Source organism: Drepanopeziza brunnea (genome assembly GCF_022702325.1).
Source record: "Drepanopeziza brunnea f. sp. 'multigermtubi' strain 214-2 chromosome Unknown ctg12, whole genome shotgun sequence".
Lineage (NCBI taxonomy): Eukaryota > Fungi > Ascomycota > Leotiomycetes > Helotiales > Drepanopezizaceae > Drepanopeziza > Drepanopeziza brunnea.
In genome coordinates, this window is record NW_027094075.1 from 616,019 (window position 1) to 641,703 (window position 25,685).

The 25,685-nt window shown below is 49.5% G+C and overlaps 10 protein-coding genes across 10 annotated transcripts; 5 read left to right on the top strand and 5 right to left on the bottom strand.

Moving 5' to 3' along the window:
- Positions 1-442: 442 nt before the first annotated feature.
- L3040_006958 (uncharacterized protein) lies at positions 443-1,547 on the top strand (the record flags this gene model as incomplete). The annotated part of the gene is made up of 3 exons (XM_007296859.1): positions 443-505; positions 558-1,123; positions 1,172-1,547. The coding sequence occupies 3 exons, from the start codon at positions 443-445 to the stop codon at positions 1,545-1,547; spliced, it is 1,005 nt and encodes a 334-aa protein (XP_007296921.1).
- A 450-nt stretch (positions 1,548-1,997) lies between these two features.
- Positions 1,998-3,029, bottom strand: L3040_006959 (uncharacterized protein; the record flags this gene model as incomplete). The annotated part of the gene is made up of 3 exons (XM_066156103.1): positions 1,998-2,780; positions 2,840-2,844; positions 2,906-3,029. 3 exons carry the CDS (start codon positions 3,027-3,029, stop codon positions 1,998-2,000), a joined length of 912 nt encoding a protein of 303 aa, XP_066010917.1.
- A 505-nt stretch (positions 3,030-3,534) lies between these two features.
- Positions 3,535-5,032, top strand: L3040_006960 (uncharacterized protein; the record flags this gene model as incomplete). Its single annotated transcript, XM_007296861.1, has 2 exons — positions 3,535-3,664; positions 3,717-5,032. 2 exons carry the CDS (start codon positions 3,535-3,537, stop codon positions 5,030-5,032), a joined length of 1,446 nt encoding a protein of 481 aa, XP_007296923.1.
- Positions 5,033-5,376: 344 nt separating this feature from the next.
- Positions 5,377-5,976, top strand: L3040_006961 (uncharacterized protein; the record flags this gene model as incomplete). Its single annotated transcript, XM_007296862.1, has 3 exons — positions 5,377-5,435; positions 5,525-5,583; positions 5,732-5,976. The coding sequence occupies 3 exons, from the start codon at positions 5,377-5,379 to the stop codon at positions 5,974-5,976; spliced, it is 363 nt and encodes a 120-aa protein (XP_007296924.1).
- Positions 5,977-8,625: 2,649 nt separating this feature from the next.
- On the bottom strand, positions 8,626-9,519 carry L3040_006962 (uncharacterized protein; the record flags this gene model as incomplete). Its single annotated transcript, XM_007296864.1, has 2 exons — positions 8,626-9,147; positions 9,199-9,519. The coding sequence occupies 2 exons, from the start codon at positions 9,517-9,519 to the stop codon at positions 8,626-8,628; spliced, it is 843 nt and encodes a 280-aa protein (XP_007296926.1).
- A 268-nt stretch (positions 9,520-9,787) lies between these two features.
- L3040_006963 (uncharacterized protein) lies at positions 9,788-10,732 on the top strand (the record flags this gene model as incomplete). The annotated part of the gene is made up of 4 exons (XM_007296865.2): positions 9,788-9,846; positions 9,984-10,009; positions 10,446-10,623; positions 10,678-10,732. The coding sequence occupies 4 exons, from the start codon at positions 9,788-9,790 to the stop codon at positions 10,730-10,732; spliced, it is 318 nt and encodes a 105-aa protein (XP_007296927.1).
- A 1,509-nt stretch (positions 10,733-12,241) lies between these two features.
- Positions 12,242-13,272, bottom strand: L3040_006964 (uncharacterized protein; the record flags this gene model as incomplete). The annotated part of the gene is made up of 4 exons (XM_066156104.1): positions 12,242-12,284; positions 12,416-12,676; positions 12,797-12,904; positions 13,139-13,272. The coding sequence occupies 4 exons, from the start codon at positions 13,270-13,272 to the stop codon at positions 12,242-12,244; spliced, it is 546 nt and encodes a 181-aa protein (XP_066010918.1).
- Positions 13,273-15,303: 2,031 nt separating this feature from the next.
- L3040_006965 (uncharacterized protein) lies at positions 15,304-17,355 on the top strand (the record flags this gene model as incomplete). The annotated part of the gene is made up of 1 exon (XM_007296867.1): positions 15,304-17,355. The coding sequence occupies one exon, from the start codon at positions 15,304-15,306 to the stop codon at positions 17,353-17,355; it is 2,052 nt and encodes a 683-aa protein (XP_007296929.1).
- A 335-nt stretch (positions 17,356-17,690) lies between these two features.
- On the bottom strand, positions 17,691-18,874 carry L3040_006966 (uncharacterized protein; the record flags this gene model as incomplete). Its single annotated transcript, XM_066156105.1, has 3 exons — positions 17,691-18,039; positions 18,114-18,736; positions 18,788-18,874. The coding sequence occupies 3 exons, from the start codon at positions 18,872-18,874 to the stop codon at positions 17,691-17,693; spliced, it is 1,059 nt and encodes a 352-aa protein (XP_066010919.1).
- Positions 18,875-21,821: 2,947 nt separating this feature from the next.
- L3040_006967 (uncharacterized protein) lies at positions 21,822-22,998 on the bottom strand (the record flags this gene model as incomplete). Its single annotated transcript, XM_007296869.1, has 2 exons — positions 21,822-22,547; positions 22,615-22,998. The coding sequence occupies 2 exons, from the start codon at positions 22,996-22,998 to the stop codon at positions 21,822-21,824; spliced, it is 1,110 nt and encodes a 369-aa protein (XP_007296931.1).
- Between the last annotated feature and the right edge of the window lie 2,687 nt (positions 22,999-25,685).

A 25,685-nucleotide genomic window follows, 5' to 3' on the forward strand; every position in this document is an offset into this window, starting at 1 on the left:
AACATTCAACTCTGCTGTGCTACTCAACCTTTTCTGAAGTATTCTCAACGGTCTGATCATGGCAACTCACTTTAGTGAGAATCAGCATTTCAGCTGGTCGCACAGAGAAGTCGGGGGCAATAAATTTCATTCCTTTGAATTCACCTACCCATGACAGAAGTCTTCGCTAGCATTGGTCATGTGACCGGAGTAGCCTCTATGGCAGAGAAATCTGGCCCATTCCCTCTCAGCCTCCTTGACGGGGCTCTTCCTCGACGCGACTCCTCCAGCCAAGAACCCTTCTTTCCAAACCGCAGCACGTTGGATACCACAAAGGCGGAGCTGCACATTTCCACGGCAGCCTTGCAGACTGCCCGAGTTTCTCTTCCTTACTGAACACGAATATCTTCTCCCTCGATACCTGTCTCGATCTCGAACCGGGGCGCGCCCGTATTGCGTCACGATGGACTTTGACCCAATGCAGATGGATACGGAGGCCTCTGGGCCCTCCGTCAAGATCACCGAGGTATTGTGCATTGGGATATGGTATTCTGAGTGAAGCTCACGCGCATGAACAGGCTGGCGCCAATCATGTTGACTTCGAACTTGAAAACGTCGATCTCGCCTTCGCCAACTCCCTGCGCCGAGTCATCATGGCTGAGGTCCCCACGATGGCAATCGATACGGTGGAGATAGAGGCGAACACATCCGTACTGGCTGACGAGTTTCTGGCGCATCGACTTGGTCTGGTTCCGCTAGTCTCGAAAAACATTGAGGATGTCAACTACACCCGAGACTGCGAATGCGAGTCCTATTGCGAGCTATGCAGTGTCGTCCTTTCCCTCCAGGCACGATGTACTAGCGAAGAAATCATGAAGGTCTATGCGCGCGACTTGGTGGTTGATCCAAATCGAGCAAACCAATATGTGGGAAATCCAGTTATTACGGATGAAGATGGACTTGGCACGGTGATTTGCAAGTTGCGCCAGGGCCAGGAGTTGCGTATGAGATGCATTGCGAAGAAGGGCATTGCGAAGGAACATGCGAAATGGGCCCCGGTTTCTGCTGTGGCATTCGAGTACGACCCGAACAACAAGCTGAGACATACCGACCTCTGGTACGAGGCGGATCCGGCTGTTGAATGGTAAGATAGATGAGACCTTTTCATTTTGGCTTTGTTGACATTATTTAGGCCAAAGAGCAAGTATGCCGACTGGGAGGAGCCTCAACAAGAAGGGGAGCCATTCGACTACGATGCCGTCCCCACCAAATTCTACTTTGAGGTCGAGAGTGTAGGCAACTTGGAACCAGATGCTATCATCCAGCAAGGCATAAAAGTTATGCAACAAAAGTTGGCGTCGGTCATTCAAGATCTTACCGAAGGCGACGAGGATGCCAATGGTGCTAATGGACACGGATATGAAGATGGACCGAGAAGCCCTGATATCAACATGAACGGTGGACACAGCTGGCAAGATCCTGGCTATGCTACGCCTTACGGAAACGGAGCTGCTACCCCTTACGGAGCGACTCCTTACGGCCAGAATGGGGGACATGGATGGAACTAAGTGGTTGAGAGGACGAAAAATATATTGTGTGATGAGACGGTGATTTCGAACAGAAGCTTTGCGAGATACTTCTACGATCTCGACTACCGCGTTTTCTGAAATTGGGCCCAAAACGTCTCAAAATCTCCGGAGAGATTGCCCTTTGCGGACCCAAATAGCGTGGCTCATAGAGGGCTTTCATCGTAATACCAATCTGCGTATGGTCAGGTTCAGGCGTTCGGGGGAATGGAAGGGAAAACCGCCGAGGTAGACCAAAGAGTCATGATACCCTATACCACTTGTCACAAACGCCTGTGTATGCTCGCTCTCATACTCTACTTCCTCCCAACGCCATCCAGATTTCGACAAATGCCCGCCCATCGTTAACGCAGTGACACAGCAACTCTATTCACAAACCCATCAAGCACCCGTGGCCATCCACCCCCTACCCCCTCCCTCATTGCCGCGCCTTTATATTGGCTGTTCTGCTTCTGCGATCCCATTCAACTTCCTAAACATAATTTTATGCTGCTCCAAGAACAAGAACGTAGCGATCGTATGAGGGCCTAGCCGAATGAAGCTTGGCACCCAGCCCCTAAACATCCAGCCTACGCCCTCCATCTTGTACACATCCGCTAGCAGCGTCGCTAAGCCTTTACTTTCATGGCTACTCATCACGCGGGTCTTAATAACATCGACGGGCGAGCATACCGTTGTCGCTACAAAGCCCGCGAGGAAAGAGGCGGAAAAGTGCGTTTTCAGGTTATCCTCCATAGGCGTGAAATCCATCAACACACTCTTGAAGCCGTCGTACGAGGCCAGCTGAGAAGCGGTCATCAGAACAGCACGCATGCTATTTGGCCACACGCCTCTGAACAGCGTCTTCCAGCCCTCTTCCCTTGTCATGCGCACCAGGCCGTCCACGGCGTTCTTGTAACTCCTCCTTTGCTCCATCGGCAGGGCGGCGTCGTGCTGCATCCGTACATTCAGGACGTCGGCTGGGTTTCCCACGACGCCACCGACGAAGCCCGATGCGGAGGCCATGGCGATCAAGGTCGGGAAGTTGGGCTTGGAGGACTGCGCCGACTTGAGCTGCTCGTAGATGCCGAAGCGCGTGGTGCTGTATGTGATCTGGCGGAGGAGGGAGGCGCTCAAGCCGCTGTAGAGGCCCAGCATGCCGTCGCTGCGGAGGATATGGCCGAAGGTTGCGACCATTGTTTTCGGGGCGTCTCCGTAGCGGGTTTGCAGGCGCACCTGGGGTTGTCAGTCGCGTAGAAGTAGGTGGATAGGTATGTCGCTTGATGTTTCCTTACCTTTACTAGAAGCTTGTTAGTAGATCATCTTTGTCTCGAAGCTGCTATGGAGTAGAACAAGCGTACCAAGGTCCAAAGGATGCGTTACACAAGCCGCGAAACAACTCGAGCTCCCCCCAAACCAGAACGGATACCTCACAACATCCCTCTTTGAGAACGTCCTCTTGCGCGCCTTCACCTCGGACGACATGGTGCCAGTTGCTCTAGCCTGGGCATTCCGTGCCGCTGGAGCAAAAGCAAAGGTGGGAGAGCAAAAGAGGAGCGAAAGTTGGGGGTGGGTCGGATGTCAAATTCACGACGTGGAAGCGAATTCAAATAAATATAAAACAAGCGTCTTTTGTGAGACCTACGTTTGGACCCCATATTATTAACTCTTAAGTCCGACATAGGAGTGCGCTCATTTGTCGACGACGACGACTGAATTAACTTCGGACCAATAGATGTAGCAGAATAATAATCAAGAGGTACTTTACTTTATTAGTGAGCTGAGTATACCTTCTAATCTATTTACATTATTTACAGTATTTTGAGAAGAAGCTGGTCTCCATCTTGTCGGTCCTGTATCTTATAGACGGATCAATCTATAATTCGGAGGAATTCGGTCCGTCCCGACCCAAGGAGACCGGAAGAATGTTACGCCTAAATCTCCAAGCCAAAACTTCCTGGAACGGTCAAGTACCTGCTCTACAGACATAATGCAGCTTATCATACCGCGGCAGCGCATTTCGACTTGCCACGAGGCTTTATCCTTGTTTATTGGACTGGCAAATACAGCATCTAGGAGGATTGGGAGATGTACGCAATGCCGGCATAACTCTTCAGCATGTAGGTAAAAGTCGCTCACTCCATCACTTGGTCACTCAGCTAACACCCGCAGACCAAAAAGCCCCAACAGTCAACCTCCTGGGTAAATCCTATAACAAAGATTCCTGGTACAATATACCAGCCACTATACAAGGCGTTCTCGACCGTCGTCTTCATGTTCAGCCTGACCACCCTATCGCGATAACCCGCTCGATAATCGAGTCCAAGTTTCCGTCGCCCACGTACAAATACCACAACACATTCTCTCCTATAGTAACCACCCAGCAGAACTTCGACTCTCTCGGCTTCCCTCTCGATCACCCCGGCCGCAGCAAAACAGACACTTACTACGTGAACGAGAATACGGTCCTACGGACGCACACCAGCGCCCACCAAGCCGATGTCTTCCGCGCCAACGAAAGCGAGGGCTACCTCATCTCCGCAGACGTGTATAGAAGAGATGCGATTGACAGAAGTCATTACCCGGTGTTTCACCAGATGGAAGGTGCACGGATGTGGGATCGCAATACCGTTCCCGAGGGCGATATTACGGCTGCGGTCTGGAAAGATATTGCAGCTCTCCCAACCCACGATATGATTATCGAGGATCCGAATCCACAGACGCATCCGGTGAGAAATCCGCTGCAGAGGGATCATGCAAGAGAGGAGGCGGAAGCTATTGCCGCGCACCTGAAGAGATCGCTGGAGTTGATGGTGGTAGATATTTTCTCGCGGGCGAAGCGGGCATCAACAACTACTGAGTCGGCGGAGCCATTGAGGGTAAGGTGGATCGAAGCCTTTTTCCCATTCACTAGTCCATCGTGGGAAATGGAGATTCATTGGCAGGGAGACTGGCTTGAGGTTCTGGGCTGTGGCGTGGTGAAGCAGGATATTTTGAAGAACGCTGATGTGCCCGATCAACTGGGCTGGGCTTTCGGCATCGGACTGGAGAGAATCGCTATGTTACTTTTTGACATTCCAGATATTCGACTCTTCTGGTCCAAAGATGAGAGATTCCTGGGACAGTTCCGAGGTCTGTCTGGGAATATGGATGGTCTGAGACGATTCACTCCGTTTTCGAAGTACCCAGTTTGCTACAAGGACGTTGCATTCTGGCTGCCCGCCTCGTCATCAGTGGCTGGTAGGGACACAGCTCCTGAATTCCACGAAAACGATTTGATGGAGATTGTTCGCGGTATTGCAGGGGATTCGGTAGAGGATGTGCAGCTCATTGATCAGTTTACTAATCAGAAGACGGGGAGGAAGAGTATGTGTTATAGGATCAACTATCGCAGTCTGGAGAGGACGATGAGGAACAAAGAAGCGAATGAGCTGCAAGCGATGATTGAGAAGGAGATGGTGGAGAAGTTAGGGATAGAGGTCCGGTAGACTGGACAGCATTTGTAGGGTGTATTCTGGCTCTTTGAGTGGCCGGGGGGGGAGCTGGATTATATTTGTACATCACTGTATATTGCACATATACAACCATTACAGGTGCCCTTCTTCTTAAATCTGCACTCGAGAAGATGTTTGGGAGCGAGCATCTAGTAAGTAGTTCCTACTTAGGCTAAGCACCTTCTCTGAGCTCAACCCCACATACGTACGTCATGAGTATAAGAAGCTCTACGGTATTCAAGCAGGCCAACATCAACAAGTATTGCATTGCAACCTCATTTCTCAAGTCTGCTCACCATTCCTCACATGAATCCGCGCAAGCCAGAAACACAAACAACATGTCAAAAGCAACAAACACCAAGCTCATGGACACCGAGCCTGGCGGGGAGAATACACAGTAAGTGAGCCTGCAAAGCCACGCTAGCCGTGGAATGAACAGAGAAAGAGAGAAAGATGTATGTACTGAGACGAGGGGGGTGGCGACAGATACGAATCCCAAGCCACATTCATGAAATCGCCCAAGAAATCAACCGGCCAATTCGGCAGTACGTCCTCCTCTTCCTTTATATTCCCCCGTCTCTCCCCTCTCCCCTCTTTCACCAGATACATACCTACATACATACATGTTCGTGGGTCCCCAATTGAAGGGGGGAAGAGAAACAACAGCTGATTAAGAATGACGGGCACCCGCAGACGCAGATGCAGGCGAGCCCAACGAAGCAGACTGTCAGGCTGCCGCCGAGAAGGCCCAGCGTGGCGAAAAGACAGCTGAGAATATCCGGTACGGGCAAGCGATTAGCGAGCATGGGTTTGGGGGGGAGACGGTGATGGGAGGTTCGGGCGCGCCTGTGGGGGAGGGGCAGGATTCTGCTGCTGCTGCTACGGAGCAGGCGAGGAGGGCGCAAGGATACGGGGGAGGGAGTGATGTTGGTGCATGAGTTGAGTGAGTGAGTGAGTTGGTAGGTATCGGAGGGACGGACGGGTGGTTTGGTGAGGGGAGGATCTTGAGCAAGCGGAAGAGATTGAGAAGTGGTGATAATGAAGGATTACACAGAGTAGGAGTCAAATACGAGAGAAGGGAGGTGGGCGTGGGAAATCGGCAGTGGTGGAGGGCTGTTTGCATGATATGTGTGAGCTTTTGTGGAGGCTGAGATGCGGGTATACGAATGCAAGCTCCGCAACTGTGTCCCGCGGTCCAAACGATTATCGGATGGGTGTGATGTTTTGAATAAGTACTTTTCCAGGAAAAGGAAAGAGAGGTGCGTATAAACAATAGAGTGTTGCATTTCAACGGTTAGCGAGTCAATCACTACCCGCGAAGCGAAAAGCTTCGGGTGTGGGGTAAACAAAGCGGCATTCGGGAGTAGGAGTCTCCGTAATGCATGGAAATACAACAATCTACGTAGTACCTGGGGGAGGTCTGATGGACTCTTGGAGTTTTCAAACTGCGAGATTGTGGCGGCTTTGACAAGGTAAATTCAAAAGTGCCCTCCCTGGGGCAATACTCGCTCGGCCAGAAAGACGTGCCTCAAGGTATAAATCAGCTCCAAACCCCGCCGATTCATTTGCAAACGGGACATGACCTCCGCCTTATTTTCATTCCTTCCTTTAAATCTAGCAAAAAGTTTTACTATCAGCGAGCTCCCCTCGATCTTGACCTGTAGCATTTAGCCTCTGCGCCACGGTACCTAAGGCAATGTTTCCAAGACACGCTGTAGCCGGCCATCCATCGGCTGCTTCGGTATCTACCGGTATCCCAGAGCTCAGCAGCAAATCTACTGTATCATTGGCAGTGACGCGCTTGATGTAGCTTCGGCCAGTGGGGGCTCACCTGCCATCGTGTTTAATCTCCACTGCTGCGCCGCGTCGGATCAGGACCCGTGCTGGATCCATCGAATCATGGTACGCAGCGACATGCAAGGCTGTGTGATTGTGATGCCTCTAGAGCCGATGGATTGCGATACAATCCGAGCTATCGATATCTGCACCGCTGTCCAAGAGAAGCTCGATGATACCAGGCCGGTTTTTGCTCGCGGCCCAGATGTAGCGGGGTGGGTGCCGATGTTTGACGTTGGCTTCATATTCGATGAGTAGAAGTGCGATACTGGCTGGGCGCGTTCATTTCCGCTTTGAGCAGAGCTTGCAGAGGTGTTCTCTCGGAATCATCTGCGCCGTCGACATCGGCATGACTCAGGAACGTCTTTGAGCATAGAGTCTTCTCCTTGCTTTGCCATCCACTCGAGGTTTCTCATCTGCTCAGAAAGATGCTGTCCTAAAAGCTTTGAACGGTCGAGCAGTAGTATAACCTCGAGGAGACGTGTGATGATTGGAGATCTTCCTTCCAGCAGTAACTGGAGACTGGTTCGTCGAGCTATATTCCCGAAGAGGTCGACTCGTGGGGCCTGGTATATCCTCACATCGGGAATGTGTCGTCCCAAAGTCGCCCGGATCAATGTTCGCGTTGGCATCCTCAAGGAAGATCCGAGTCGAGGCAATAAAACTCCGACTATTCTCGCTAAACTCCATCTCGCCTCTATCCATAGGCTCCCGTTTCCGTAGCCAAGCGGGTAGCAGAAATTGTCACGCACAGGCTGTTTCTTCTACTTGCCCTCTGATTTTCGACGCGTTCAGACGCCGGTGAGTGGCCTCATCAGTAGGGCTGGTGGCTGTTGGATGGGTCCCCAAAGCGCCGCTTAACTCGGTCATGAGCTTATAAGCCTCTTCGGATGTTGACTTACAGGCCCGTCTGACTCCAAGCTACCCTCCAAACAATCCCGGCATACCATGAAAGAGTCTCGATCTCTCCGGCGTACGCACCTGGTCATCGAACCCTTTGAGCCCCAGACCGCCCCCAGACCGCAAGGCTCTGAAGACCAAAATCGGCGTCGATAGACCGGAGCAACAGGCAACTCTGCTGCACCAAGTCCCGTAAGTGAAGAAGAGAGAGATGCTGAAGTTTTCACCAACTAAGAAACAAGAGCAGCCCGGTATAAACTTGAGGAGATATTGCCAGCGACAAAATGGCAGCTCTTCCATATTCAGACCAGGCCGAGCGTTCACGACACATCAGCCAACTGGGGAATTGCATGCAACGTGATTTCCCGCGTCTCTTCGCAGGAAGTGGCAGATGCATAGACAGCCAAACATCTGGTGAGGTGGCATGATAAGAGCACGATGAAGCACGATGATGAACAAGGCTGAGTGAACCGAAGCAGACACGGAATTGCGAGTCCTCTTAGGCATGAATCATGGGTCAGCGACCTATCAATGAATGGGAGAATGTCTATGATATCTAGGAGAGGCTGAGGATCGCAGTTCAAAAAAACTCGTAGATCCAGAAGCCACAATGGATTGTAATTCCTCCCGTGTCTGTAAAATATTAGCAAAATTCGGGAAACGTGTGGTATCTCGGGAGAATTGTCACTTGAAACCAGGCAATACATATTCGGACAAACTCCGATGAGTAGAATTGCGTTTGAGTAGCGATTCCGTGGAGTGATCAACTTCTTCGACGCCTGCTAGGGGGGAGATTACATTTAGATATGCTGTTTTTACACTTATTTTAGTACCCTCGTCAATCGTCCCGTCTATCTCAAGCCCAACAGGAACTTGCCACCACCACCACCCTCCTTGCCGCCCTCTCCACCACCTGGCAGATATGTCACGTTGGGGTTGCCTGCCAAAGTTTGAGCGATCTCTCTGCTGGCTTCAATTCTTCTGATCATGATCAAGCCATCACCAGCCTTCGCGACCGCCCTGCTAATCGTGTCCGCGGACTCAGCCTCACCCTCTGCACGAATAACGTTGGCCTGTCTCTCCTGCTCCGCCTTCTCAACAATGAATCGCGCTCTCTCGGCATCCTGTTGGGCAATTTGCTTCTGCTCAACGGCTCTGGTGAACTCCTTTCCAAAAGTCATGTGTGTGATGGAGACGTCCTCGAGGGCGATGTTGAACTCCTGTGCGCGCTTCAGGAGGTCGGTGCGTATCCGGTTGCTGACGGCTTCACGCTGCGTGATAAGTTCGGCGGCATCAAATTGGGCGACGATGGATTTGAGGACTTCATTTCCAATGGAGGGGAGGACTCTCTCATCGTAATCTTGGCCGAGATTCTAGTCTGCATTAGACCCATGATTGAATTCGAATGCAGTTTTCGAACATACCTGGTAGATCTTGGGCAAGTTCTGCACCTCGGGTCTGTGCAAGACTCTGAGAGTCAAGCTCACCATCTGCAAGTCCTTGGATCCAGTCGTCGTCGAGATGTTTCTTGGCTTCGTTCTGACATCGTAGATGATGCTCTTCTGCAACCAAGGTATCAGAAAATGCGTGCCCTCGTTGACGACCTTGTTTTGAACACCAGAAACTCGATCGAAGATGACGGCACGAGTGCCACCCTTGACATCGTAGATTGAAGCGTCGGCGAACGCAGCTCCGAGGGCGAGCGGGATCGCGTACTTGTATAGGCTTTGGAGCGCGGCAGCCATCTTGGTGAAAGTCGGGATTGAGGGTTAAGGGCTGAGGTTGGAGGTTGGAGGTTTGAGATAATGTTGGTGGTCGAGCTGGGTCTCTGCTGTGGTTGTGTTGAACTGCAGTTCGGGATGTACGCCTTCGCCATTTTGACAATTTTGGCACTAGTACGACCGGGGTAATGATATTAGCGCATCCATCCGACCTGGTCTTTCGACAAGACCATCCTCTTCAACTTCCTCACACACTGAACACAACTTGGCGACTTTCTACATAATCGACAACATGAGGCCCTCTCAGATTCTGCGATCCGGTGGCGATGGACCGATTGGCAAGCATGGAAAGTCAGTGCACCTTGTGTGGCGAGGAGAGGAATGCTCTTCCTGTACTTCCCGAGGGAGGGCGAGGAAGCTTTGTGGAGGCATTGTAGCTATGGCCAGGGACTTTTGGCAGAGGCAGATGCTAACTTGCTTTTATACAGGTACTTGGGCGGTTGGGGTAATTTGGGTGAGTGTTGAGAGCTCTTGAGCTGCTATCTTCCTCTTTTCCGGATTCGCGACAAACATCTGGACGGGGACATTCACAACCTTAATCGACCCAGTGGCATATTACGTGGGATCAAGATCTATATCATCGAAGGGCGACTGTCTCTGCGATCAATCTCATAGATTTGGCCTAGGCTTCGACTCGATGGGCTGGATAAGGTGGATCAAGCGATAGGGAAACCATCGGCAGGGCAATACTATAGCAAGTATTGCTGAGTCAAATCTTAGAGACACTTATGGAGGATGCCTTGTTTTGCCTCGCGATAAATTATGCGTGGATACCTTCGCCCCGACCCTAAACTCCAACATCAACAACGACCTGGAGCTCGAGCAACAAACGATTACGATGGAACGGAAACACAAGTTGGAGGGGCATCTGCTAACAACAGTCGTTTTAGGATCCCAAACTCAGAAGGGCATAGCATCCTACGCTCTCAGCGCCAACGCCCAACGTCCTCTCGCCGGTACTCTCCACGCAGCCATCTTCAACACCTGGAGACGATTCAGCCACCAAGTCCTCTACTTTGCACCTCCTCTCATCCTAGGTTACGTCACGATGCAATGGGCTATCGAGAGGTATGTCGCGCATTCTGGCGGGGAGACGTGTATATCGAGCTGACAAAATGGCAGAAACGAATACTTGAACTCGAAAGCAGGACGCGCCGAGTTCGGTGAGGAAGAATAGAGAGTTCTTTCATGTAATAGCCCTAAACGCTTCCGTGTTGTGTATTAGCTGAGGAATCAGGCGGAAGCAAGTTTGATGGCTAGCAACTTTGCGGTGGAAGGGGGGCTTTGGGGCTGTATATTAGTAGATCGCGTTGAATGGATGGACTCAGGAGTACTTTCTTTCTTCTTCTTTTCGAATGACGCATGAGAACCCTATTGCCTTTCTCGTCAATTGTGTATTTTCATGCTTCTCAAGTTGTTCGCCTCGACCTCGGCCGCCTCTTTCCTCTCTGCTCGATGGAACCTATATTGAATATTGAATCTTCACTTATCATTCAACTGTTCCTCACCTGGGGTGAACAAGGACGAGGTTTACCGCGGAAGAACCTCATCTGCTGTTCTCATCCTTCATCTTTTATACGGCCTTTGAATGCCAGATCTTCTTATCTTTTCGATAGGCAGGCAACAGGCCAATAATAGGATGTATATCTGTTTATCTACTTATAAAAAATCTTAAAACGAATTCAGCCCATAGATTTCTACACACGGTACTGCTGACTGGATATGAAATACGTACAGTACGCACTATAGTCTTCCTACGCCAGTCAGTCATCGCCCTTCGACGTCTCGTGATGATGACAGATCCGCGCATGCTGATTGGCCATGCAGCAGTGCGGGCCCTTCCGAAGCATCCCAGCCCCAACGGTCCAACCAAGCGGTGGGTGGCGGCGTATCACGTTTCACGCACGACTGGGTGGTTGGAAAGAGAGTCGTTGATAGGATCTGTCGGGAACATTTCTTTTGAGTGCTTGAGAGGAAGAGGAGAGGGAGACTGAGCATCGCACAGCTTTTTTTCCTTTTTTTTTTTTTTCAAGAGAATGGAAAAATTCACTTGTGTGTTCTTCGAGCGCTTTGCAGGGAGGGAAGGGGGGGTTGCATGGTGAGATTCGTGCAAAGTAAACAGGTATCCGAGTATTTTTCGCTTAGGTCTGCGCTGTGGATTATTACGACAATCCCATCTCCAATCTACCCCTTATGCAAGGCCGTTATCTGATTCTTCTGTCTCTTTTATCTTGATTGACTTTTTCATTCTCAAAGCTTGCGTCTCGATAGTCACCACGAAGTAACAAAGGACACAGGAGAGATGCCGACAGCCCAGCAAAGACTTCTCCATCGCCACCAGGTCTCGCTCCAGAGCTCGTGCATACCGTATTCCCCCTTGCCGTGTGCTTCCAACGTAAACTCAATCCATGCAAGTGTGGAAATTTCCAATGCCTCAGCCAGTATGCGCCAGAAGTCCTTCCGTGGTAAGTCGAAGCTCACGTGTATCCTTGCGGAGGTAGGCCAACCAACACTATCATCAATACAAGTATCCAGCGATCAGACTCCTCAAAAATCATGATCCAGAATCATTCAAGTTTCCTCGAAACCGTCCAGAGAATCAAAAAGTCCCGCCGTAACCCAAAAGCAACAAGCGCCCAGCCGTGCCTTCCCCCACCGATCATTTTCGGAATCGAGGTGAAAATCATCATTTCGGAGCCGGGTGAGGTTCAAGGAACTTGTTATACCACCTGCCAGCACACTCATTAGCACCATTATCTTCTCATAGCCTCCCTCCCTGCCCGCCTCAGGAAGCCCCAAGACAACAAACCGACTCGGAAAGCGAGAAGGCGAGAAAGCGAGAAGAAAAGAGAGCACGTACCTCCCACCTCTCCTGACCTCCACGCCGGCCTCCACCATTCCAAAGTCTTCGTCGAGGTTCCCAATGTGCCGCCGGCCCCTCTCAAACATCCTCGAATACTTCGCCGTACAGATCCCGCAGTACTCGCCGGAGTCGCTGTAGCCCTTCTTCTCGTGGGAGGTAAACATCTCGCAGTTGTAGCAGTAGGTCAGGTGGCGCGGGAAGAGGCTGCGAAGGTGGAAGTGCAGCTCGCAGTGGGCGGGGGAGTAGAGGGCTGGCACACTAGAATGGGATTAGTTATTTAATTGCTCGGCTGGTCTTTTTGGAGGGCTGGGTTCGTGGAGGGCGGGTTGGCGGGTTGGCGGAGGAGAGAAGAGAGAGGAGAGGGGAGGGGGGGCGCACCAGTGTCTACATCCAAGCTCTTTACAGAGTGGGTTGTGAGATAGTGGCGAGCCGACGGAGAGGGCGATACGAGGACTATGTTTATTGAGGAGGTAGATGAGATGGCGGCTGTCACGAGTTAGCTCCATTCCGTCATTCGTTCAGAAAGCTGGGATATCTGATCTATGAAAGCGACGATGCTCGAGGGGCTGGGTGTAGGACAAGATAAATTCCGATAATAGGATAGGGCATAGTAGCCAGAACCTAACTACCACCTCCTCTCAGAGATTTTCGGAACTCTCGTGCTCTATAAGGACGGGACTGCAAAAGTGAAATGACAGATTTCGGGGCTATAATACGTACCTGGCGAGACTAAAGCACGCTCGCTCAATTGGGTGTAAGTAGTCCCAGATTCTGAGGTGAACATTTACCGGAAGGCGAAGCACGAGGGGTAGGCTCTTGTCGTAAGAGGTCAAGACACCATGTTGTGATTGCATTTTGACGAGTGCTTTCTGTGATGTGAACTCTAGATGAAAGGGCCAAAGATGATCGTGATCGTGGGTGAACGTCGAAGTCGGCGATAAAGGTGAGAATGAGGAGGAAATTATGGCTGGATTTTGATTCTGTTATTGCTGTGAATCAAGGTCGGGATATAGGATTGGTATGATTTGGTAGAGTGACTCCGTACAGTCGTAGGGTGTCGACTCTAATTCTAATATTCTATGCGACAGAAGAACTTCGAGTCAGGAGGGTTTTATAGATGCAGCTCGTGGTGACGCTCTCACAGTCACGGGGCGAGAGGGTGAATGAAATTCTGAAGTTTGAAGTTTCGATTGAGTAAACAAGTGAATATCCGTATAATAGAAGTTGTCATTATCGTCATCAAAAATGGAACCGGTCTGGGCTGGAAGCTGGGCCGGGGCAAAGATGATCGGCTGACTTTCTCGCCGTGGACTTACCATGTAATTACAACAAAGATGAACATTCCGGAACAATTAGTAACTATCTAATATATTAACGAGGCAATAGTCATCTTCAAAGTACAGAGTATTGGTTTCCCTCAATGTAAATGAGTTCTTGAATGTTGAGCATCTTTCCCGTCCCTGTCAACCACCCATTTTAGTCGATACATATGTTCCTTATATAAGATTGGAAAAATAGGGGAGAAATGATTCTCAGTCTGTTCTCAAGGATTTAGAAATATCTCTAAAGTGTGACCCCGTGGCGTGTTAAAGTAGTTGACCTACGTAATAAAAGGCATTACTGCTTCCTGTTTGTTTGATTGCTTCAAAAACTTTCACACAAATCCGAATGAGATGACCGGTCGGTATCCTCGACCATATACATACTCATTCAAGATTCAACTCAATCGCTTTCTCGTTATGGAAGCCGCTTTCCTTTTCTCTCTGCTGGGATTTATCATTCTCCAGTAGGGTCGGGTCTTGCCTGAGAGCACTACTTCGGTCTGTTCCATCTTCAGCTATCCATTTCTGCTTTCTATCTGCACCCGGCGCTTCACACAAAACTTCCCGGCCATGAATGAGATCTTCATTATGTAGCGTCGAAGCCGCTTCCGGCAGCTCAATGGTAACGGATATGTCGCGTAGGCCTCGAGACTCCTTTTGCTAGCAGACTGGAGTGAATGCGATGGTAACGGTGCTTGACTGGAAGCCGAACGACTTCTTTTTCCTTCGTTCGGTTGTCTCTCTAGCTCTGAGTTCTTAAAGTTTTGCCAGAGCTGCCGCCTCCTCGCCTCCTGAGCCTGCTGCTGGTACTGTTAAAAAATCGAAAGTACCAAAATCTTATCCTAGTCTGTAAACAAGAATCTGGTTTCGACACATCGGAAAAGGGGAGAGATGCGGATTCATGGTCGAACATTAACTGCGATTTGCCGAAATAGCATGGCCATGCAGCTCTCCTGGCATGCAGCTATTTTGGTCCACCCTTCGAAGCTCAGAGGTCTGTCTGTGGGAAAATTCTCCTGGGTTATTGAATCATTCGGGGGTGTCCTGGCCCGTCTTGTATTGAAGTCCTTTTGTTATTATGATCTCCTCCGGGAAGCGAGCTTACCCCTATCTACTACATCTGATTCCGATCCCGACGAAAGTCCGTGAGTAGCGGCTCGCTAAAATGGCTGTGGCTGGTGAATTGTGGCGCGTAAAGCACTTCCGCTTTGAACGTTCAACATATATATACACATGTATACAAAATATATATACAAACACTGCGACACCCACCTCCAGACCAATACGCCAACATCACCACCCAGCTAGCTAGATACGCTCCTTTCGGGTAGATGTTTTTGGTGGCAGATTTACATACCTCTTCAAGTCATTCCGACTCAGAATTCTCACCTCGGGCTGTGGTGGCTTTCGATTTCATCTTGCCAACGGGCACATGACTTAGCGCCAGACTCTCTCATACCCCTTCAACCCTGATGCACCTTCGGAATACCTCCCTCATCAACCAGACGCATAATATCTCTCAGTAGCTCACGCATTCGACTTCACCTTTAACATAGGTCAACGATGTTCACTGCCAAAGGTCTCTTCTCGGAGGTCGTGTGTCCATTCCAAGAAACATGCATCCTCCCCAGATGTATGTTCAAACACAGTAGTCCTATAAAAACGGCAGCAGAGACTTTGGTCACGAGCAATGATCAAACGATAGCTGGACATGATCAAAATGGGCAGCGTAAGCGCCAGAAGCTCGACGATGAGAACAGGAGCGCTCCGAAAACTGCTGGGCTAGGCTCAGGACAGGTGGACAAAGAGAAGACACAAACCTCAGCTCTACAATCCAAGGCTAATGAAAAGCCTCGTGAGCAAAGTTATCCAGCGACGAGAGAGATTTCACCACCTCCCTTGAAACGAAAGATTGAGAATGGCACTTCAACACCAGCAAAGACCAGTCCAAGCTCTATGGCCACCCCCAAAGCCGTAGCCAAGACCACGGCGAAGACACCACTGAAGAAAGAAGGTCTAAATCCCCGTGTGCTCAAGTGCAAAGCCCCAGCAGGCCATGATATGCGGTTCAAGCTGTTGAAAGCTCTTCATACAGAATTTCACCGGTTGAACTCAGAGCTAGCCAAAGATGCAAACGATGCCGAGGAAGAGCTGGTTCTCTCTGAACAGGCTCTCATCACGAGAGCTCTTGACTTCGAGGAAGATGCAGCGGCTTCAGCTGCTGTGTACTCGAATCTTGTGAAGAACAAGATTCTGATCTACAAGAGAATGAAGGTCTTGCAGTGGGTCGAGGAGAGAAAGAAAGAAATAGCACAGGAGAAGGCTAAGCAAGCTGCTCTCATGTCAGACACGCCAGTTTCTAAGCCTGCTGGACCACCGAAGGAAATCGAAACCGGTCTGAACATCGACGAAGAACTCGCCCTGCTTCATAGACTCTACACCCCTATCTCAGATCTAGCTCAGCACGGATACGTTGTTTCGATTCCAACCGAGAAAGAAATCGAGACTGCTAAACAAGGAGTAGAGGCTGCTCACGGCTGGGAGAACTGTGATCGCTGCAAGTCTCGCTTCCAGGTCTTCCCAGGCAGGAGAGAAGAAGACGGCGCTCTGGCATCGGGCGGAAAATGTACCTACCACTTCGGCAAGCCATACTGGCAAGAACGCTCTGCTACGGATCCCAAAGCCAAGCGAGAGAAGAAATTCAGATGCTGTGGGGAATCTCTCGGCGAGTCTACTGGATGCACCACATCCGAGAATCACGTCTTCAAGATATCAGAAGTCAAGAGACTCGCCGCTATCTTGAACTTCGAAAAGACGCCAGAGAACCCAGAGAAGTTCTCTGATCGCCCAGTCTGCATAGACGGCGAGATGTGCTACACAGTGTACGGCCTCGAACTAGTCCGTCTAACTGCAACATCCTGGCCAACTGGCTCTCTTCTCTTCGACGTTCTCGTTCGTCCCATCGGTCCAATCCTCGACCTCAACTCCCGTTACTCAGGCGTCTGGCCGAAAGATCTGGCTGAGGCCCTTCCCTGGTCAGCTGACAGCCCGTCCCACCCAGCTGCTCTCGACCCTGAAGCGAAGTCTGCTCTCCGTATAGTCGATTCCCCAGCAGCTGCCCGCGCCATACTATTCTCTTACCTCTCACCCGATACGCCTCTCATAGGCCACGGTCTCGAAAACGACCTGAACGCTTCTCGCATCATCCACCCCACCATTATTGATACAGCACTCCTATATCCCCACAAAGCCGGCCTTCCCTACCGTAACGGCCTCAAAATGCTCATGCAAACCCACCTTAACCGCCACATCCAAGTGGTAGTCGACGGCAAGATGGACGGCCACGACAGCAAGGAAGACGCCAATGCCGCCGGCGACTTGACGAGGTTCGCGTTGGCAAATGAGTGGAAGAAGATGAAGGGGGAAGGATGGCGAGTCCAGGACGGGGAGTTCAGACCGCCGACTCCGAGAGAGGGATTGAATGTTCCTACTGGGTCCAAGGTGGGGCTGACTGTGTGGGAGCTGGAGAGGGAGGAGCCGATTAGGATTTTGACGAATGGCGGTGCCGGGAGGAAAAGGGAGAGAGAGGAGATGGAGAAGATTGAGATGGATTGAAATGATTGATTGGGGTTGATGATGATGATGGATACAGGAAGGGTAGCAAGTGCTCGATGAATTGAGACGAGAGCACCTCAAGGGTCGAGGAGAGATGAGAGAGGCCAACGTGAGAAAATCGCACATTTTGTATCAGATATACTTCATGCGCCATAGGCGTGCATGAGCGCATATTAATCATAGACATCCTGGCCACAGGCCAAAGATACCTCGAAGATTCTACTGCCTGGAGCATATCCGAGCAGACTGAAGACCGTGTTTTCCATCAAGGACTCCTACGATGCCAAATCCCATGCCTAGCACCTCCCTAACGCCAGTGAAGGTGACAGCCAGCCCTAGAAATCACCATCTATCATCCACTCCTCCACAATCCTCATGAACTTCGCCACGAACGCCTCCAAATGAAAGATCACCTTCGTACCCATGCGAATCCGATGCTCATAGAACGCACTCCACTTAATGACATCCGCTTTCAGCGCATCATCCACCAACGGGACCAGCTTAAATGTCAAGGTCTTTAATATTGTCGTTGGCGGGATGCAGTGGGTGAGCAGGTCGTAGAGCTTCGCGCGGACTTGCAGGATGCGGGCTGGAGAGTGCTCGGCCACGATCTCAGAGGCGACTTGCGAGATGAGGGCTTCCCAGTCCGGAGGGGGGATGGGGGTGTTGTCTGTGATTTTCTCGCTGTTGGATATTAGTATGTGAAAAATCTATACAACTCTAGAAGGTCTTCGGGCACACGTGAGGAAAGGACTTACTTCTGTGCGTGCACTGCCTCCAACATCAACAGAGCCCTCCTCAAATTCCTCCCGCTCTCCCTCGCGATTCTCTCATTCAACCCAGCACTGACGCTCCACCCCTCCTTCCTCGCGCTCTTCTCCAGCACGCCGCAAATCTCCCTCTCGCTCGGCGCGGCAACCCTCACCAGCAGCGTCCTTGAGCGAATCGGCGCAATGATATTCGCCGTACTGTTCGCTAGCAGTATCAGCCGCAGATTCGGACTATATTTCTCCATCGTCCTCCTCAGCGCCGCCTGTGCATCCCGCGTCAGATGATCCGCCTCGTTGATAACCACCACCTTGAACCTCTGCTTCGCGCTCGTGTCAACCTGCTGGGTCTGCGCCACTTCTTTCAGTAGGTCCTGCACTACAACCCGGTCATAGTTCCCAACGTCCGAGGGCGTGATCTCCAGATGATAGACGGAGGACACGATATTGAACTCGAGTTTGCGGTTCGAGGTTGTTTGGAAGACGCGGCAGTCGATCTTGATCTTCTCCACGCCGGGCCCATAGAGTTCTTTGAGAGTGGCAACGATGCGAGTTTTCTTGCCTGCGCCTGAGGGTCCGTAGACAAGGAGGTGGGGGAAGTCGCCGCTTTGGGCCTGTGAGGTTGTTAACAGAAAGAATCTGGAGGAATGGGAGGAAGGACGCACGAGGGAGCGAAGACGGTCGGAGAGTTCGGGGTGGTAGGTCAGCTGGTCCAGAGACCTGGGGCGGTGCTTGTCTACGAGAAGTGCCATTGGGTTTTGCGGTGAGGTGTCGTGGATGAGGAAGTGGGTGCGGACGATTTGAAGCTTTCACGTCGCGGTCTACGTCTACGCGTCGGTTTTCGGACCGCGCGACCCACGTGACACAAGTTCACACGCTCTTCTCCGTCCGTGTAATAGTCGGCTCGCTTAACTTAGTCAGTACGTCATTTTCCAGAATGGCCGTAAATACGAAGTACTTGTACTACGTAGCAGAGAACTCGTCTTTCTGACAGCTGGCTTGTTCTCTAGCAAGCTTCACATCAAAAAGCTTGCTAGGTAGCTGTCATTTGGAAGATAAACAATCATTTTAAACGATCGAAAAATCGCAATCGTAGTGAGATTTGGTGGTCTAAACAACCTCATGAACATTAGGTGTTACGGCCTCGTAAGAAAGGTGTCCCTCGGCCATTTCTCCTGGCACCTTAAGGGGGGCTAAGATTCTTCACCTGTACGAGGTGCCCCTTACGAATCTTTAGCTTTTTTTCTTGCGGCAAAGAGAGTCTGGAGAGCCGAAATTGTATCAAGGTGGCCTTTCGAAGAGATCTTCCTTTACCGGCGATCCGAACGAGACTCCTCCTCCTACCTCGATCACCACGCCGGATACGATTCATACGAAGTACTTGACGAGCATACCGACTGAAAATACCAAGAGGATCTGCGATAGAAAGGGAACGGGGTGAGAGAGATAGAAGAGGGTTCAGGACGATCTACGATATTGCGCCTTCGAAAAGGCTACTTGGCTGACTCCGGTCCGGCCTCGAATTATCTCGATAATCGACACCGATATACGTTACCTACGCTATAACTTGCTCTTTAGGTTTTTCCTTCGACGAAGATATATCTTTTTTGCGATCTATCTTCTCCGTAAGAAGAGGGCACAATCGGCAGCAGCTGCGCTATCCCAACTTGAATTTCTTTTAGGAGTTACAATACAATTCCTTTACTTAGCACGTCGCCGTACCCCATGGGAGGCCTAGGGTTCAAGCATTGCGTTTTGGATACCCGCCCGACGTCAATACCACGGTACAGGCCTAAGTATTACCCCTCGAGGGTGCCTTAAAAGTTTGGTTTCCACTTTAAACCCCCTGGTTATCCTATCCTCGAGGGGTGATACTTATGCCTGGGATGTACTACGGTAGTACGACAACAACAATCCTTGCACCTCAACCTTTTGTCGGTGACGATGATCTTTCAATCTTCTGATCTACTACTAATCTAACACAGAGGTACAGCGGTTAAGTGTCGTAACCCTCGTCGACCCACAGCCACTTTTTCTAAGTGATCGAGTTCTGTTAAAATGAGGATCTTCAAAATTCCGTGCCTAACGATCACGTTATTGCCCAAGTAGGTTAGAAATAGTAGCCATGGGTCGACGAGGGTTAGGAGACTTGACCGCTGTACCTCCGTATACTTAATGTTGAGCTAAATGTGGATCCTGTAAACTGTTAGAAATGCGGCAATCGAAATCCAGCTTTTGCGATTACGAAATACGATTATAGACTCTCCTCCTCCCGAGTACTTGATTAATAGGTAAATAATAATAGGAAGAGAAATGCTCGAAACACAGCTTGCTGCATCGCCTCCCGAGGGGCTATTGCTATAGATAAAATGCATCGCGCTAAAAGAAGCTATTATTATAGATTTATATAGCGACGAATACCGTATGACACCGCGAATTCCGGAAAACCTGCGGCCCGCCGCAAGCTCCGGGGCAAGTTTGGACTAGCGGCCGGGCTGGAGGGTTACCTTTTCTTTGCATCCCTATAAAGCGCATCTCTTATAGAAAATTGATGTACCGGTAGCGTTAATGCGGAAGGCAGCCTTGCGCCACGACCGGGGCGAAGCGAGGCCCCCTGGGCCCGGGAGTTTTGCGGAGGCCCGCCAGGGATCAAAACCTCGCTATAACCAATCGGAAGTACTGTTAAGGAACCTTTTCTACGGCAAAGCTTTATACTTTCTTTATACTTTCCTTATACTTTCGTTACTGTACGTATACTTTCGTTATACTTTCTCTATACTTTCTTATACTTTCTTTTAAGCTTTGCAATTGAGCGCGCCGGTTTCAAATTCTAATAATAACAACAATAATAGATACCGTAGGTACTTGAACGATGTTCTTTACGAAAGGTGAGTAATGATACGGACTCTAAAAAAAGAAAGCGATCGACGGTCGAATGTTTTTTGGTCGGATTAGACAAGTCTGCAATCTTCGACCGAGGATATTTTGGATTGAGAAATTGCATGAGTTGTGGCTGTAGCATCAATTTTGGTGGTCGAAAATCATTATCCCAATTTTCTTTGGACATGCCAAAATTCGCATCGCAAATCGCTTATGCGGACTAAGACGGAAAGGATGAGATGGGAGACCTACCTACCTAAGCGAGCCGGCGATTACAGGCTTACCGAGAATTCAACATTCCGAATCTTCGTGCTGTATGGTCGGTCACACACTTTGCGGAGACCATCTCTTCCTTGAAACACGGACAAGCTAACGTTAAGAGATAGAATGGCGAGGAATATATTTTTTTTCAAAGCTGTGAGGTTTCCAGTGTAAAAATCTTGTCTCTGGGTCAAGGAATCTAGTGGCTAAAGCGATTGGTAGAAGGTATGCATAGATGTCGTATTGAGAAGTTGTCTACTTTTCTTCTTTCGTCGCCGCGAACTCAAATCTGTCCCTGCTGTCTATACAGAAGCGCCCCATCAGACCGTAAAACACAAAGAGGGTGTCTACTTTTTTCTTCTTTCGTCGCCGCGAAATCAAGTCTATCCCAGCTGTCTAAACAGAAGCGCCCCATCAGCCCGTAAAACATAAAGAGGGTATATACAGTATCCCAAACATCAAGCTCTAACAGTATTATTATTATTGTTGTTAATAGAGACCCCAAACTGTTCTCTCTCCGTGATTTTCCAGCTTTTGATCCGATCCTCGCTCCATGATTCAAGACGGTTGAATTCTCATCCCATGTTTCTCCATGCTCACCCGCACATTCTTCTCGCCCAGCTGACTCTCCGCGTCCCCAATCTCTTCGATGCTCACCCGCACACTCTTCTCGCCGATCTGACTCTCCTCGTCCCCACTCTCCTCGTCCATCTTCTTTGGAGGTCCCTCCGTACCGTCATCGAAGTTGAGCTGATGCCAAACATCGCCGAAAGCCAAAGCCGGGTGCCAGACGGTCAAGCACGTGCACGCAATGATGATCATGAAAGTCTCAAAAACCATGAATATGGGCTCGTAGCCGGTAAACAGCGAGCCGGTGAAGCCGCCAGACAGCTCGATAATGCGGTAAATGGACCGGGTGAAGATCGTGAGGGTTGCAATGCCAAGACTGGTGAGGAAAGCCTTGAATATGGGAGTTTTGACAACAGATTGGTAGCGCTCGTCCCATGTGCTTTTCGCCTTCCGGGCTCGGATGGCAAAATCGGTGGCGGCGGTTGCGAAAAGGACTAAAGCGATGACTTGAGAAATGAGACCAGCCATCTCAATGTTTTTTCCGATACGGGTCTGTTTCTCGGTGTGTGAGGTGCTCACAATAGTAACACCAGCTGATTCCATAATCAAGGGACCGAAATCGCAGAGACAGAAGAAGATAGTGTAGGTGCGTGGCCTGAAGCGGGAAACATCTTCTCCGTATGCTAATACAACACGGCCCAGGCAAAGATAAATCTGAATGACAGTCAGTATTGTATCATTGATGTGAAAAGAGTAGAAAGAGGGGGGGGGGGGGTTGTACAGCAGTAGCAAAAAATGCCGGACCAATTGTCAAGGCAATGAAGTTTAACAGGAAGGCATCATTGTCGAAAGGATCGTAGTACAGCAAGATGCGGCCTGAGTATCCAATGGCTTCGAGGACCAACCCGCTGATCATAGCTAGCATGTATTTCCATATTCCGTATCTCATGCCCATGAGGATCTGTGGAAAGATGAGTATAGCGAAGATTGCGAGGTAGGTGGCGTTTCCAAGCAGTGACGGTAGGTATGAGTACCTCGCCATAGACAAGTCGCAGGTTTCTTTCGTACATAATTCGTGGTTTTGGAGTAGGGTTTCGTTGCCAAAGCCTAATCCTTTACCAGTAGAGTAGGTGAGTGTTGGGTTTAACGTGGTGGGGTCAAACATGATGGGAGCAGGTAGAGTAGAGTAGGATGGTAGAAAGAGAATGATAGAAAGAGAATGATAAGAAAGAGGATTCGGAAGGCTTGGTACAAGTTTCCAAGGAGAGTAGAGAAGGATATAGTGATAGAAGTGGTATCACAAGAAACGAAACTTAGAACCCGAGTTCCAAGAAAAAAAAGAATGAAATGTTTTCAGAGGAAAGAGACGATTGGTGATGACCACTTTAGTCTTAAGCTGATCTGATAATCAAGAGCCTGATAATGATAGAACCTGAGACATTGGAATTTGAAAGGGTGAAGGGAACCTTAACTTGCGTCATGTCCCCTGATCCCGGAAGCGGTGCTGCTGTTTTGGTAGCTCTCGCTGTACGGAGTAGTATTGCTACCCGGCGTACGAAGAGTAAGGAAGTCAGATATACAAGACAACTATTAAAAGACAACCGGCCTGATTGAGTTTGCGTACCCTGTCGGCGGGCGGGATATTTGGAAAACAATCGGCCGATCCAGTCAGAAGGGAAACTCGAGTCTTCACAAACACCGCGGGTCAGAGAACAATGTTGAGATAAATATTACTAAACAACTTCACATATACCACGTTGTAGTTTCACTTCTCGACCCGAGTTATACCCAGATCCGTCAGATCGTAGCACCTAGAGACCAAGGGCAGTCGCGAGAGTATCGGACCTGAAAGTACAGCTACTAACATCAACGCAACCCCATTTATCCTGCAGGTATAGACACGAAACTGGTTCGGTTTTTACATTCTGTGACAGTTCTCAAATGTTAAGTGTGCCTTGTGCCTAGGGGATGAGAGTACGGACATTTTCTCGCATCTTTGACACAAGAAAGCAATCCTCATCGGTGCCTTTGCTTCCCTACCCACGTGGGCCTTTTTCCCTAGCTCGCGATGCCTACTCCTTACGCTGCAAACATACTACTAGCAGTACCGGTAACTGGGTTCGTCAAGAAAGACGAGATATCATTAAGAAAAATGCGTAATTTATTTACACCAATTGCAGGAGAACCAAGAGCGTGTTCCCCATTTATCGACCCCTTCCCAGGTTCTCGCCAAGGTTCTCGCTTATGTACCAGGCTTATCCTGCATCCATTTCGGATCAACAAACGCCTTATGAACTAACTCTCTTATGTCAACAGTTATTGAGAAGCTGTCTAGCCATATTTAGTACTACTAGACATCTGGCTACCCCTTTACTCAGCAACTTTTCAAGAATCATGTAACCAAGCAGAAACTCGTCAAACGCCATTTTGTGACATCTCATACAATTATTATCAAGACAAAAGACTATTACCCACTTAGAAAAGACTATTCCGTTAGAAATATAGAAGAGCTTGAACTTTCCCATCCCGACTTGGCCTCTTATAGGCAAAAGAATAATGGTTATGATAGTCCTACGTAGTACGTCCCAGGCGTAAGGACTACTATTACCCCTTGAGGGTAGGGTAACCAGGGGGTTTAAAGTGGAAACTAAACTTTTGAGGCACCCTCGAGGGGTAATACTTAGGCCTGTACCGTGGTATTTTGTCTATACCGAACCCCGCCCCCCCTGAATACATGTGCAGACCCAGCTCAGCCCCATAAATCGTCAAGCGGTGGTTTCTGAATGGCTCAAGGCCCTGTCAACTCGACTGCACTGACTAAATACTTGCTTGACTACTACCAATTTGTTACCGGAACAGAAATCCCGACGGGAGATGTAAAGTATGTATAGATTGCAAACGAACTGAAAATAGAGTTTGGTTAGTAATGTTGGGCTCGTTGTAGTAGATTATGTAGCAAGCCGCGAACTTTAAAAGAGAGCGGCTCTTTTCAACTGAAGAAGCGCAAAGATTCGGAGTTGCTGAAACCGAGATCTTTATTTACGCAGTACATCGTCGGTACGAAAGGTCAAAGCTATTCTGCAAGTACTCAAATTAAGTTCGTACACCAGAATGATATGCTGGTAGTATTTCCTGTCCCTCTTTCACATGTGCTACGCATCAAAGTAAAAGAATACCATGTCGAAGTACCGGTAGCTGTCAGTTCGAGGCGTTAAGGGACACGGTGACTTAAACCTTCGGTACCAACTCGCCGTCAGGAGTCCCGAAGGCTTAATCGTACCCCTGGTCGGAGTTCAAGTCCCAGGCAAGGGTTGCGGTTCCTTCCCGGCCCCAGAGTTGAGACGTCAAGTCCCACTATCAGTGCTCTGCAGCGATACGCTCGACTTTCTCATGATTTTCCTTTTACACGCGATCAAGTAACAAAATATAATTAATTTTGATACCGATTTGGGGTAGAGTCGTTAGAGCTATCGCTTTCCGAATATCTAATCCCTATAATAGACCGAGTATAATGGCCGCCGCTACATTCGTCGTCTCTCTTATCGAAGGCTTTCCCGCTGCTAATTGACGATCTGCGCATCTCAAAAAGCATAGCAAACGATAGCAAATATTGTAAATGTCATAAAAATAAATCCACTCATTATTGATTTAAAGTATAAAACAACAACCAATTAAATAATATCGAGGCTGGCGACTACGATTTCTCACAAGGTTATATATAATTATCTATAGTTTTTAAGTTATTTAGTTGTTCTTCTAATATTGTCATTCGAAGGGCGCCGACGAGGTTGGAATACGAATATAACTGCGTTCTAAACCCCCATAAGTACCGGTAGGTGTGATATAAAAAAA